This window comes from Neolamprologus multifasciatus, chromosome 18, assembly GCF_963576455.1.
Source record: "Neolamprologus multifasciatus chromosome 18, fNeoMul1.2, whole genome shotgun sequence".
Classification (NCBI taxonomy): Eukaryota; Metazoa; Chordata; class Actinopteri; order Cichliformes; family Cichlidae; genus Neolamprologus; species Neolamprologus multifasciatus.
In genome coordinates, this window is record NC_140456.1 from 4,630,788 (window position 1) to 4,646,452 (window position 15,665).

At 38.5% G+C, this 15,665-nt stretch overlaps 2 protein-coding genes across 2 annotated transcripts; one reads left to right on the top strand and one right to left on the bottom strand.

Annotated features, from left to right (window-relative positions):
* Positions 1-507: 507 nt before the first annotated feature.
* On the top strand, positions 508-1,604 carry LOC146497124 (zinc finger BED domain-containing protein 4-like). The gene is made up of 3 exons (XM_085140356.1): positions 508-784; positions 959-995; positions 1,050-1,604. Exons 1-3 carry the CDS (start codon positions 693-695, stop codon positions 1,455-1,457), a joined length of 537 nt encoding a protein of 178 aa, XP_084996482.1. The 5' UTR covers positions 508-692; the 3' UTR covers positions 1,458-1,604.
* A 5,949-nt stretch (positions 1,605-7,553) lies between these two features.
* On the bottom strand, positions 7,554-14,039 carry LOC146497125 (uncharacterized). Its single transcript, XM_085140357.1, has 2 exons — positions 13,093-14,039; positions 7,554-9,390 (listed from the first exon to the last, which is right to left on the bottom strand). The coding sequence occupies exons 1-2, from the start codon at positions 13,812-13,814 to the stop codon at positions 7,554-7,556; spliced, it is 2,559 nt and encodes an 852-aa protein (XP_084996483.1). The 5' UTR covers positions 13,815-14,039.
* Between the last annotated feature and the right edge of the window lie 1,626 nt (positions 14,040-15,665).

The window sequence follows — 15,665 nt, forward strand, 5'->3', positions numbered from 1 at the left end:
TAAAGCTCCTCCGCATTCAAAATGCCGAAAAAGATAAAAAGATTGCATACCTGGAAGTAAGGTCGCTGACCTGGAACAATACTCCAGGATAAACGACGGTATCATCACTGGGCTCCTTATTAAACCCCGGTCATACGCTCAGGCGGTGACCGTTGACAGCAATGAGGAACCTGGAGAGCTTGACATTAGCTACACGGAACAACAGGTGGCTGCTTTCTTGCGGTCCAAAGGGATTGACCTGGACTGTAACTCTGTCGAAGCATGCCACCCTCTTCCCAGGAGGAACGGCAACATACCGGCTATTATAATAAGGTTTGTAAATCTAAAGCACAAGATTACGCTGCTGAAACAAGGAAGAAAATTAAAAGGATCTAATGTCTTTATTAATGAACATCTAACCAAACACAACGCTGAAATAGCCGCTGGAACAGCACCTTTTATATATGGTACAGTCATTGATCGAGCAGAAAAGGGCTCTGGGAATATTTGTGTCTGAATATGGACTCCCTGATACGCTCACGGCTCACCAATGGACACTGCTGGAGAAGGTGATATCTGTTCTGGGTCCATTCGAGGAGTTAACTCGAAAAGTCAGCTCTTCAGATGCCACGGCTGCAGACGTCATTCCAGCGGTCACTGTGCTCCACAGATTTCTAACAAGGGAGACTGACGAGGACCATGGGATCAAAGCAATGAAGGGAACCTTGGCTGCAGCTGTCAGGACGCGCTTCTCTGAGGTGGAGGAAAACCCACTCTATGGCATCGCCACGCTGCTCGATCCCAGGTGAGTGTTGTGCCTGTGTGTGTAACTGTTTGACTGTATATGAATGTGACTGTGTATGTAACTCTGTGTGTCTGTGACTGTATGTGTGAATATGACTGTGTATGTAACTGTGTTACTGCAAAAAAATGGTAAGCAAAACAATTGTCAGCTAACTTTTTTCTTTCTCTGTTTTAGATATAAAGATCGTTTTTTCTCCAGCACCACAACTGCTGCAAATGCCAAGGAGATGCTAAAACTTGAGCTGCTAAGGTTGCCTGGAGAGTAGGATCATGACCTGAATGAACCACCTTCAAGAAAAGCACGCAGTGACCAGCCCACAACTAGTTTGGACAGCATGTTTGATGAAATTGCAGATGAGCAGGCATCAGCATCGGTGGGCAGAGCTGCGGTAGGTTCTAGTGTAGAGTTAGAGACATATCTTGGAGAGGCCGCAATTTTACGAGAAGACAAACCTCTACAATACTGGATGGTTAATAAAGTGCAGTTCCCAAACCTGGCTAAAGTGGCGGGCAGATACCTTTCAGCACCATGCACAAGTGTAGATAGTGAAAGGCTGTTCAGCTCAGTGTCACACATTGTGAATGAAAGCAGAAACAGGCTCACAACTGATCATGCAGAGATGATTCTTTTCATCAAAAAGAACCTGCCTCTCACTTTCCCAAAAACAGTTTAGTTTGGAAGTCACACCACTGCTTGCTGACTGAAGTTTTTTTGTTTGATTAAAATGTGGACACTCTGCAATAGGTGGTTCATTAATGTTATGTAAATCTGAAAGCTGTAGACAGTGCCACAAAGTTCAGTGTTATTTTGTTTGGATATAATATGGACCAGGGGCGATTCTAGGATCAGAGCTTTGGGGTGCTGAGCACCCAGAGAGCTGCCCAGCCAGCCAACATACACTTTACTCGTCACAATGAGACTTCTTCCCTGTCTCTGTCAGTCTCTGCATCCTCCCTGCATCCTCCCTGTCCTCGTCGTGTGTTGTCTTCGTCTCCGTTATCAGTCATCATAATTTTACCCTCTCTGTGCAAGTCTGCAAATTTCTTTATTAAATCATATGATTCTTAAATTCATCAAGTCTCTCTGTGCCTGGGTCACAAAACATGACATCACTGTTTTGTACGTTTTAACACAATTTAATCCCACATTTGTGAAAGAATAGCAAAACACTTTTTTGAAAAGTCTGTAACAAAACCATCAAATCTGATAAAGGTTATTTAAATGCTGCAAAAGAAGAATGGATTGGAATAAAAAAAAAAATACATATAGTTCCTTAATTACTGGGGGGAAATTATGAATGATGCTCATAGTGAGTGAAAGGTAAACTGAGTGCATTTTTTGGACAGAGATTCACTTTTAATGTGTGTGTATAATATAATACAGATGCATAAAAACACTCCCAAAACAGAATAAATTATTACAAATAAATTATTACAAAATATTTAAAAAGAATATATAAAAATGGAGGCAACTTTGCCTGTGGTAGAATGTATACCATGCATGAAAAAATCTTTATTGCAGATACTAATTTTACTAATTTAATAATACTAATTTGTGTTGTAAGATTTATGACTTTCATGCTTTCATAGTGGTCCTTAGGAGAGCTTGACATTTTTTATCAGGTGGTACACACTGTAAAAAGTTTGACAAACACTGATAAGTATATGTGTGCTTTTGGAAATCATTTAAAGCTGCAGGACAGAATCTTTGAAACAAGCTTAAAACATTTTTAGAATATAAACAGAGCATCTGCTTCTCTCTACAGCTCCTCACTCCACCAGGGCTGTTTGGCACTTTCTGATAGTGTGCAAATGTGATGTACGTATTGCAGCAGTCATACAGACAACTGGACGGTCCAAAAGTTGGCCTACCTATTACAGGCTGAGGTTTTAGTAGAGTTGTGGCTGAACCACATAAAAATATAAATAATTAATTTTAATCTCTCCAATCAATTATAATTTTATGTTGGAATGTTGTTAAAGAGGGTCAAAAATGTTACAACCAAGTTTGTTTTGCAGATTCTGTATAGCAGCTTTATATAGGGAGAACACAACTTAGAGATTGTGTGAGTAAAATCAGGTTTTTTCTCTTTGTCAGTTTAACAGTTTCTGTTTTGCCTGTCTCTGTTCCCTGTCTGTTTTCTTACCTGGTTCTTCCTGACCGCAGGTTACCTGGGTGTAATGTTTTCATGGTCTGACTCCTACCTAACTATATAAAGAGTAACTGGAGGTTAAATGTAGCTAGTGTGTCCTGTTTTAAGCCAGGCACTTACACCTCCGCTCCGCTGAGCCACCATCGCCCTAGCAGCAACGGCGCTAAAGCCGGAGTAGGGAAGAGGCGAGCTGGAACAAACCATTATGGGAGGGGGGGGGTGTATCTATACTTTTGTTGTTAAAATGTTGAATGCTGAAGCACCCCCAAAAATGGGCTAAAATCGCCCCTGATATGGACATTGTGCAATAATTTAACAAAAGTGTTTATTTTATTCTGAAACCTAAGTTTTATTTGTTTTATTCTGAACAGAGGTGTTTATTTTTTCAATCTGAAAGCGGGAAAGAGACCCAGTTCAGTCATTTTTTATTTGTTTTTACAATGTGGACACTCTGCAATAGGTTCATTAATGTTATGTCTGAAAGCTGGAGACTCCAAAATACTTGAGTTATTTTGTTTGTTTGTTTGTTTGTTTACAATGTGGACACTGGACAATTTAAGAGAAGTGTTTATTTTTTACTTGAAATTTAATTTTTGTGGTCTTTTTTTATTAATATCTGATTTTTTTATTGACAGAGAATAACAAAAACTGTCTTCCAATTCATTGCATTTTTCTGTGTGTGTGTGTGGTAGACGTATCGGTTTTTGTACTCGGTATCGGCAATTACTCAGATCCAAAGATCGGTATCGTATCGGTTTGAAAAAATTGGTATCGTTGCATCCCTAGCTGCTACTATACAAATAAAGACTACAATCAGAGGATTAAAACTGAGACTAAATTATCAATTATCCACTTTAACTGTAGAAGTCTCTATGCTAATTTTAATCATATCAAAGAATATCTTAACCAGTTTTCACATCCATTTAGTGTCATTGCCTTATCAGAAACTTGGATCAATATGGAAAAAGGAACAGACTTTGAACAGTAGGGTTATGAATTGACATTTATAACAAGGTGAAACAGGAGAGGAGGAGTGGCCTTGTATGTGGACAAATCCTTGAAATTTAATGTGGTGGAAAAGATGATGATGGTGATTGGTAATGTACTAGAATGTATTACAGTTGAAATTTGTAAATGTAAATGTGATCATTAGCTGTATATACAGAGGTAGTAGTATTGAGACATTTAAAGACTGGATAGAAGAAACATTTATTGAATTAGCTCACAAAAAAGTTTTCATTTGTGGAGATTTCAATATTGATTTGCTAAACCCAAATAAACATATAACCACTGAAGAATTTATAAACACAATGCACTGTATGAACCTATTCCCTAAAATTACTAGACCTACCAGGATCACATCACATTGTGCAACTCTCATAGACAACATTTTTACAAATGACATTGAAAATAAGACTGTAAGTGGACTCCTGATTAACAACATAAGTGACCATCTTCCAATTTTTACAATCTATGATAGGAATTACAAGATCAATAAAGTGGACAGTAAAAAAGAGTACAGACGAGTAAGAACAGAAGAAGAATGAATGCATTTAAAAAAGATTTATTGAAAGAGAACTGGGGTGAAGTATATCAGGAACAGGACGTTAATAGTGCTTATAATGAATTCCTTAGAATATTTACATTACTGTACAATACCAACTGTCCAATAAAGCAATATAGTAGGAAACATAAATATGGACTGTCCATGGATAACAAAAGGTTTGCAAAATGCATGTATAAAGACAAATGCTCTATACAGAGAGTTCTTAAGAACGAGAACTAAAGATGCTGAAATCAGATACAAAACATATAAAATAGGTTAACTAATATACTTAGATTTAGTAAAAAGGAATACTATATGACGCAATTAGATATAAATAGAAATAATAATAAAAGATTATGGGAAATCCTGAACAGTGTTATAAAACGTGGGACTGGACAAAAGAACTATCCCAAGTATTTCATTTGTAATGACCATGAAGAATACAATATGGATGTTGTGGCAAATAGTCTCAATGAATTCTTTGTAACTGCTGGACCAAATTTAGCAAAAACAATCACTCATCCTGGGAAAGCACAGGAAAAACCGGATACACTGATAGACAGAAATCCATATTCTATGTTTCCTACAGCCGTTGATGAAAATGAAGTTTTTGAAATTGTCAAAAAATTTAAAAATCAGAAATCTTTGGATTGTAATGACATTGATATGATGGTGGTTAAAAGAGTCATTGAGGCTGTTATAAAACCGTTTACATACATCTGTAATTTATCATTTCAAACTGGTCGATTTCCAGACAGAATGAAATAGCAAAAGTTATACCTTTATACAAATCTGGAAACAAACACCATTTCACAAACTACAGGCCTGTCTCTTTACTACCTCAATTCTCAAAAGTTCTTGAAAAACTGTTTAAAAACCGACTGGAAAAATTTACAGATAAACATAAACTACTCACTGAGAGTCAGTACGGGTTCAGATCAAGCAGATCAACATCATCGGCACTATTAGATTCAATAGAATACATCACAAATTCCATAGACAAAAAGCAATATGTGGCTGGGTTTTCATAGACTTGACAAAGGCATTTGACTCTATAGATCCTGATATATTAATAAGAAAACTGGAACGTTATGGTGTCAGAGGGGTAGTTTTAGATTGGGTCCGGAGTTATTTAAGTGACAGAAAGCAGTTTGTGAAAAGAAATGGTGGTTGTTCCTTATGTATGGACATTGCTTGTGGTGTACCCCAAGGGTCAGTTTTGGGTCCAAAATTCTTCAACTTGTACATTAACGACATCTGTAAAGTGTCCAAAGTATTAAAAATGGTTCTCTTTGCTGACGATACAAACATTTTTTGCTCTGGTGATGATCTGCAGAATTTATTGGAGGATATGACTAATGAAATAAGTAAAGTGAAGTTCTGGCTTGATAAAAATAAATTATAATTAAATTTGAATAAATCTAAACTTATGTTATTTGGAAATAGTAGTTTAAATACAAATGCAAAGATTCAAATAAATGGTGTTGATATTGAAAGAGTCAGGGAAAATAAATTTCTGGGGGTAATAATAGATGAAAAACTGGAGAGCTCACGTAAGATATATTCATTCCAAAGTATCACGAAGCATTGCAACACTAAACAAGGCAAAGCAGGTCTTAGACAGGACATCACTTCATATTCTCTACTGTTCACTGGTTTCACCATACTTAAGCTATTGTGCAGAGGTCTGGGGCAATAACTATAAAACCACATTAAATTCACTTTTTACTCTTCAAAAAAAAAAAAAAGCAATTCGAATCATCCACAATGCAGGTTACAGGAACATACAAACTCACTATTTTTGCAGTCTGAAATATTGAAAATTGACAATCTAGTGAAATTCCAAACAGCACAAATTCTATTCAAAGCAAAAATAAAGAACTGCCAGGTAATATTCAGAGTATGTTTTTTTTGAAAGCAGGAAGTTATAATTTAAGGGGTTTTGTAACTTCAAAACAGGGAAGGTTCGTACTACAAGAAAAAGCTTTTGTGTTTCTGTTCATGGAGTGAAACTGTGGAACAGTTCAAAAAGAGTTATAAAAATATGATCTTCTCAAACTATAAAGAAAAGGAAAATATTGAAATTAAGTGAATGTCTCTATTTAATTATATAGTATATCAGAAATCTGGTCACTATTTTTATTACAAATTATATCAGTAAGGAAGCTGACTAAATATTAACTGATAATTTATGGCAAAGGGGTGGGATTAAATAAGTGTTTACTTCTTCACTTTCAACATGTAAATTAATCAGAACGTTTTTTTTTTGTAAGTAATTTGTATAGTATTTTTTTCTTTCTTATTTTCATTTCTAAATGTACTTGTATATTGTTCACATGTTGAAATAAATTACCAATCAATCAATCAAAACTATTTAATTTAACCCTTTTGCCTCCTTGACTCCTTTTTCTGACCCGGACACTTTTTGTTACTGCCCTCTCACCCGCCTAGACCCCTCAGGGGAACGTAACATCACCCAGTTTAGGTGAGATTTAGTTTTGTCTTTGCTTTTGATTTTATTGCTAAGATCAGCCTTCAATAAATGACTCTTTTTACGTTAATATAAAGTCTTGTTATTTTGTGTGTCTGCACTTAGGTACACCTTCTTCACTCCATATAGTCTGCCTCTGCCAGACTGTGACAACAGTTTTATTAATAAATAACAAATGCCTTATCAGGCCATCTTTTTGTCTATCTTAAAAAGGACCAAGGGTGGACTACTGTACGGTACTTGGGACGGCGCCTAGTCCCTGGTGGATGTATAAGGCAATGGAGTAGCGGGAGGGCCCAAGGGAAGGACCGAGGACCAGAACACTTTCCCACTACCTAACCCATTAACGTTTCCTAAAGACCAAAAAATTGTGAAAAAAACTGACTGCTCTCTAAGCATCAATCAATAATCGATAAGTAATTCATTTCTAATATGATTTTTATTAGTAATATGCCATCTCTCAGCAAAAACAAAAAATCTTTCTGCAGCGGAACATGTAGCATAGAGCAGCATCAGGAAAAAACAAATGTATACAGGGTTAGGGGTTAGGGTTGGGTTTATGATGCTTTACATATTTCACTTATCCCATGTTAAAGGTGTCCCAATGTTTTTGATATGTTAATGTTGATGTTAGTTTAAACATGTACCAACATGCTGCTTTGGTATTTTTATCCACTCTGCTTCTCATCTCCTCCAGTTTCTGGACCTTCTCTGTGTCTTCTTTCTCCTTCATCTTCTCAATCAGGAAGTCCAAGTGGACAATTGTGGACGCTGAATCAGCTCTCAGAGCGATCTGCTCTAGTCTGACTACATGCTTGTAGGACTCATTCAGGAACTTTGACTTCTCTGCAGTCAGCTGGATCATTTCCTTTTCAAGATTTTCCAACAGGGTACACTTCTTCTCTCTTTGGTGGTCTTCATTTTTCTGCTCTATTCCTTCTACATTCAGTGATGAATCAGCTTGTATTTTTATTATTCCCTTCACTTCCTCACATTCTGAGACATTTTTTTCATATTTCTTTTTCATGTCTTCATCTGTCTTCATTACTCTCCTTGTTTTGGTCACATATTTCGACTTTTCTTTCACATGATCTGATACAGGACACTTTTTGGTACAAACTGTGCAGTGGCCTCTTTTCATAACCTCACAGCCTTCTGGTGTCCAGGCCATTGTGCATCCAGGATAATGACAGTTCTCTTCACATACTGTACAGCAGACAGCTGCTTCATAAAAACACAAACACCATGTCCCTCCATCAATGGGTTCTTTATCTTTGTAGACCTCATCATCTTCTAGAGTGTACTCCTCATTCTTCTTCATCTCTTCTTCAAGTTTCTTTATTGTTTGTTGGATTTTTAGAGCTTCTTCGTGTTTTAGTTCTCCTTGGCTTTTCAGAGTTTGGAGGTATTTTTTAGTTTCTTTGATTTTTTTCTTTTCTTCTTCCTGTTTTTCTTCATGTTTCTTAACAGCTTCTTTTAACTGTCTGATTTCTGTTTCTTTTAGATGAATATACTCGATTTTCTCTTCCAGGTTTTGGATGGAGGCTTTCAGTCGGAATCGTTCATTTAACACTTCAACTGTTGTCATCAGTATTTGAGGATTAGAATTTCCCAAGAAGTCTGTGAAATTATTGATGTTTTTCTGTGTGAGTTCCCATGAATGGTTTGATGAGTTATTTTTTTCTGTTCGTGCTTCATCCTGGCAGTTATCAAACAGGAAGTAAAGTGGTTGTTTGTTCTCATTTTTGGCACATTTAATGTTTGCAGCTTTAAGAGCTTGAAAAGCGTTTTCAGGGGTTTTCCCATCTGAATGTGTGATGAGAACTACAGTGTTTTTTTCCAAGTTTTTTCCAAAGAGAGACGTCACAGAATCAAAGACGTACATCAGTCGGTCACTCACACGATTATCAGTTGCCTTCAACACCAGACCCACTGCATGAAGTTCATGAACTCCAGCTTCTGATCGAAACAAGTCTAATAACCTTTCACTGATTTTGTTATCATGTTGACCTCTTTTGGTGTCTCCATATCCAGGAGTATCAATGATGGTCAGAGAGTAGGGCAGAGTTTTATCTTCAAAACCAAAGGTCTCATACACAATCACATCTGATGTTTGACTTTCTGACTGATTTGTTTGCTCCTCCTCTACAATCTGAAACCAGACTCTATCTTCCCACTTCACTCCCATGGTGTAGTTAGTCATAGCGTTGATCAGGGTAGATTTTCCTGCTCCTGTTTCTCCCACAAGTAAGATGTTTCTATTTGTCTTGTTTGGATTTCTTTCTCCAACAATCATTCTTGTCAGAGTTCCAAACTTCTCTTTTATTGCTCTCAGCTGGTAGACAGCAGGAGGTCCTGAACTTACAAGAAAACTGTTTGAGATGATGTCTTCATGTGGTGATGAGATCACACTGATCCTGCAGAGTAAAGAACAGAATGTCTTCAGTACACATGTAAACACTCTGAACATGTTGCTATTATTTAACACTTGAAACAGAACTGATACCTTTCTGCTCAGTTTTAATCTCTTTTTTATGATTTAGATTACTATTTTCTTCTGTTTGGTCTCTCAAACTTGTGGTTCTGACACAAATATTTTACACCCCTGAGCGAAAAGAGGATATGCAGTCAATGACTGTGGAGACTGGTTGCCCTCCCAGTCAGAAGAATGCTTTTTTTAAAATTCGCTGGTTGAACAAAAGTTTTTCCCTTAACCCTTGATTAGGGTAAGCCTTAGCTGTTGCTGGTCTAGATTTATGCAGTTTTAATTTCAGTGTTAGTTCTTATTGTCATTATTAGAATATTGGGAGGATTTCCTGGGACAGATTGGTGTTAGAGTACAAAAGTGGCACTTTCTAGAAGAAGATGATTCAAAGTTATGTTGACTTTCCAGTTGAAAAAATTGACCAAATTCACTCCAGGCTGACTGTGCTCACTCTTTGAACCTGAGGCTACGCTTCTGCGAGGAACCTAAATCACCCAGTTGCTGTTTAATGATGGATTTTGCACTCTCTGGTGCAATAATCAAAGTTTCAGATTTGTCTGGGTTTAGCTGTAAGTATTTGCAGAGTGGAATATTAACTGGTGCAGTGTTTGCAGTGTTGAGGAAGCTGTAATGACTTTGTATGATGTCTTGATGCATGCTCAATCATCCAGGTAAGTAAATCCCAAAACGTTTATTCTGTTCATCTGGATGTAGCGCTTTCAGTGGGAGAAACGTTTCATCATCACTCATCCAAGTGACTTCTTCAGTCTCAGCTGACTGCAGGTTCCCCAACCCTATTCACAGTACATTTGCATATTGACTGAAACTAGCACCACTGAATGAACAATGGGCTGGGAGGTCAGTTCCTTGATCATTAATATGCAAATTCTCATGACCATTGATCAAAAACCACTGATCAAAGATCATTGATCAAAGGCCATGAGTACAATTCACAGAGAGTTGGGGAATGGCTGCAATCATAGCATTGTAAGATGGTGACATATGTACCCTCGGGTCTCCTCCTCGATTCAGAGATGGTCTCTCCCTTGTCACATAAATGGCCTCCTTGACTCCCAGCGTTCCTCCCTGTCCAGGATGTGTACATCTTCATCATTGCCGCCATTCCTCAGTGGTTGTTGATCAATGGTCATGAGCATACAATTTGCATACTAATGATCAAGAAATTGTCATCATGTACTGTTTATACGGTTGGGGAAATCTGCAGCAAGCTGAGACTGAAGAAGTCACTTGGATGAGTGATGAAACATTTCTCCCACTGAGAATGCTAAACAAAACTTTTATCCTGAAGGATTTCTTCACATCCCGAGGACATCTCCATTAGATGTCTTGCACTGTGTAAGGCAAATGGTGGCCACACCAGACCCTGACTGGTTTTGCAACATCTGTAGCATTGTGCTGTGTGATCAAACTGCATATTTCAGAGTGGCCTTTTATTGTGGGCAGTCTAAGGCACACTTAGACTTTTACAATTTTAATGCTGTCTAATCACCACCTTGACATGCCACACCTGTGAGGTGTGATGGACTATCTCGGCAAACAAGAAGTTCTCACTAACACAGATTTAGTTTCATTTTAGCTCATCTAGTTAATTTCTATTATCCCTAGGTTGCTGTAATTATTCATTGTTTAGTAGATTCCTCTTGTGTCTGCTTGTCTCCCTTGTGTTTTGCCCTTGATGTTGTCATGTCTGTGTCTCGTCATGTTTACAGTTCATTTTGGTCTTGTTGCTTCAGTGTTGATTGTGTTTAGGCTCACTTCCCCTGTTCGCCTCATGTGTGTATTTAAGTCTTTTTTTTTTCTTATTGTTCGTTGTCAGGTCATCTGCCTATATTCCCCCATGTTAGTCAAAGCCATAGTCAAAGTCATAGTTATAGTCTTATCTTAGTTGTTGGGTTTAGTTTTTCTTCATTTAATGAGGTTCATGTCTGTGTAGTCCTCCCCTCGCTTTTGTTTTTGATTCTTGTATCAGCCCAAATAAAGCCTCGCTTTTTGTTAAACTTCAGTTCAATTCCCCCATGTCCACTTTTTGGGTCCATACCTTAAACACACCAGCTGCCAAGCCGTGATATTTACTTCACTATGCAAAGTTTGATGTGATTCTCCTTTCTTTCAACCAGCTGTGAATTTATCTTTATTGTTTTTTGTTTTTTTTTCATGTTACTACACAAACACGGGTCAAAGGAGCTTGCAAAGAAGAGCGTCTGGACTTCTTTAAGTTACTTGAAGACGTTTCACCTCTCATCCGAGAAGCTTCTTCAGTTCTAAGGTCAAATGGTGGAGAGTCCCAGATTTAAACCTAGTGGGAGTGTCCCCCCACAGAGGGACAAAAGGACCCCCTGATGATCCTCTAATCGCCTGAGCCAAGGTGTGGAACTGGGTGTGGGTCCCAATCAGCCAGAGTTTCAGGTGAGTTTATTGTGAAACCTGGCCCCACCCTATCATGTGATTTCCTGAGGTCAGATGGCCCAGGATGTGAGTGGGTGTTAAGGCGTCTGGGGAGGGAACTCAAAACTGGATTATAGATGGCAGAGAGTTGGTGTCGTAAACCACCGCCTCTGTTCAAAGTCTCCAGTTTCTTTAAGGGAAAAATTTGGATTCTATAGCTAATGTTCAATTCGAGCTGCAGAAATCAGGTTTTTCCTCATCCTCTTCATCGATTACAGAAGTATGGTTCATTTCTTTGTCACGCTGAGAGGAGAAACAGTTTGAATTCTGAGAGTGAAATAAACCCAGGACATTCTTTCACTGATGTTAGGGGTGGAGCCGAACCCAAATACAGTATTCGGAAAGACACAAATAACGTGTCTTTTATAAATACTTATTTCGAACAAATGCCCAGTGCATCAACGGATGAGTGAGTGACTGGCACAGGCTGCCCCACACAGCAACAGAGAAGGCTCGGCTGAGAGAAAAAAGACTGAACTGCATCATGATTTTTGTTGAATCGATTTAGTGTACCTTAACTGGGTTCTGGAGGCAGTTTATAGCTTTCGCGAATATCGGGAGATTATTCCATTGCGCTGCATTATTGACGTCTGCAGTTGGTGGCTCCCATGTTCATTCTGTTTACGTAGCTCTCTTAGCTCTGTTAGCTCGGTAATTTAGACAATAGGCTGTCGAGTAACGTTAACATTCAGTTAAAAAGGTTAAAATAATGCTTGTGTAGTTGTCACTATGCAATAACATAAATAGCAACAGCCAATGGCTGTTATGTTATTTTCTTTTCAATGATGTTCCTTGTTACATGTTTATTGCTGGATTTATGGAAAAACATCAACTAATATTGCGTATCTATATTATTATAATGGATATAATTAAAGAATACTTACACTATAACGTTTGTTAGAAGTGTAAAGCAAAAAAACCTGCATTTTTACGCCAATTTTGAATTTTACTTGAATACAAATACAAATACTTTTCCCTCAACAAATACAAATAATGATACAAATAACAGCTGCTTTGCACATCTCTATCTGATGTGTTTCAGTGATATTTATCTGTACACTTTTATTTGATAATTAAACATCTGCCTAGCTTATAATTACTTCTGCATTTCACAGAGGTATTTATAAACTACTGTCACTCTTCTGGAAGTGCTGTCAGTTTGACATACCTCAGAGCTCCTCTGGTTCCTTCATCCTCTCTCCTTTTCATCTCTTCCAGTTTCTGGACCTTCTCTGTGTCTCCTTTCTCCTTCATCTTCTCAATCAGGAAGTCCAAGTGGACAATAGTGGACGTTGAATCAGCTTTCGGAGCAATCTGCTCCAGTCTAACAATATGCTGATAGGACTCATCCACGAACTGTAACTTCTGTGCTGTCAGTCGGTTAATTTCCTTTTCAAGTAAATGAGCATCCTTCTCTTTTGTTGGTGGTTCGTTCTTCTGATCTCTCTTTATCCTGGTGACATATCGCCACTTGTCTTTCACATGCACTGATGCATCACACTTGTTGGTACAAACAGTGCAGACACCATCTCCAAAGACCTCACAGTGATTTAAGGGCACCAGACATCCAGGATAGTGACAGTTCTCCTCACAGACTGTACAGCTGACAGCTGCTTTAAAACCCGACTCACTCGTCACTTCTCTGATAGGTTCTTTATGTTTAAAAACTTCAGCAAATAATGGAGTGATCTCTTCATTCTTCATGTTGTCATATTTCTCCAGAGCTTCCTGACTATGTTTTATCTCTCTTTGTTTCACTTCAGTGAATTTGATTCTTTCGTGCAGGTTTTGGATGAAGGCTTTTAGTCTGATACTTTCCTTTAACATTTCAGGTGCGGACTCTGGCTTTAGAGGTGTAGTTTCTTTCAGGAAGGCTGTGAACTCTCTCATTCCTCTCTCTGAGTTTTCAAAATTTTGCTTCAGATATTCATTTTTCTCATCTTCATGCTGGCAGTTATTAAAGAGGAAGTAAACAGGCTGATCGTCCTCATTTTTGGCACATTTAATTTTTGCATCTTCAAAGGCTTGAAGAACATTTTTAGGTCTCCTTCCATCTGAATGTGTGATCAGAGCTACGATGTTTTTCTCCCAGTTTTTTTCCAAACAGGGACGTCAGTGAATCAAAGACGTACATCAGTTGGTCACACAATTGATTTGCACTTGCCTTCATCACCAGACCCACTGCATGAACTTCATTAACTCCTTCATCTGATCTAAACAAGTCCAATAATCTTTCACTGATTTTATCATCATGTCCAGTCCCTCTGGTGTCTCCATATCCAGGAGTATCAATGATGGTCAGAGAGTAGGGCAGATGTTCATCTTCAAAACCAAAGATCTCGTACATGATCACATCTGATGTCTGACTTCTTTTCTCCTCCTCTACAATCTGAAACCAGACTCTATCTTCCCACTTCACTCCTATGATGTAGTTGAGCAGAGCATTGATCAGAGTAGTTTTTCCGGATCCTGTTTCACCCACAAGTAAGATGGTTTTATTCGTCTTGTTTGGATGTTTTTCTCCCACAGTCATTGTTGTCACAGTTCCAAACTCCTGTTTCTTTGCTTTCAGCTGATAGACAGCAGGATGTCCATTAGATTTCAGATCACTCTTGGAGATGATGCTCTCATATTTCCTGCAGAGAAAGTAGAGATTATTTTCATACAAATTATATTATTAAATTTAATATTTTATTTCTGCAACTTAATATAAGTTACAGAATATAATTTAATATAATTTTTGTAACCAATTTTCAATTTCTTAATATAATTTCTGTAACTGTCCCAATTGCCAGTCTTGGTAGCTGGGGATCAGTCTGCCAGGGCCTCTGCTCCTGGCCGCCACCCGGCACACAATGCACCCGACCCCTGCGGCACCTCCTCCGGATGGTGGGCCTGCGGGAGGATGGGCCCATGTCCCCTTTTCGGGGTGTGCCCGGCCGGGCCCCATGGACTTCCAGAAGCTCACCACTGAAACCCCTTTCATAGGCAACTGGGAACTCACAGCGACTTTAACATGCAAATGCACCTTGGAGAAGAACGCTCATCTTAATTCCCCAAACTAACACATCTGAATCACAAGCAGTTTTATCTGACAATGGCAGTACACTGTCCAACATAAATGACTGATGCGCACCTGTGTCCCGAAGAATAGTAACAGGCACTTTATCCCTCTCTTTTCCCGTCACAGAAACAAAGCCTTTGGTGATAAATTGTTTAAAACGTGGCTCTATTTCAGCATCCGCATGGTGCAAATCACGGGTGGAATGCATTTTGGGTGAAGGGACAACTTTAATAAGACCTACGCCGACTGGATTTTTAGAGCCTTTGCGCTGCTCCTTCCTCCGGAGCGCGGGACAGACAGCGATCAGATGTCTGGGTTCGCGACAATAAAAACAGTCGCGATTACCACCATCCTCCTGTCTACCCTTTAGTCCTACCTTTGGTGATTTTATCTTCCTCACCTGTACCACCCTGATATTTTGTGCGACAGCGGCTGAAAATATAGTTTTTGAGTGAGAGTAAACTCATCAGCCATCACTGCCGCTTTAGCAAGTGACGTCACCTTTTGCTCATTCAGATAAATGACTACTTGGTCCGGCAAAATTTTTTGAATTCCTCTAACAAAAGAAGCTCTTTCAGCCCCTCGAGATCCTTTACTTTACTGGCCTGCAACCATCGCTCAAACAAGCGACTCTTTTCACAGGCAAACTCCACAAATGTCTGATTGGCAATTTTTTC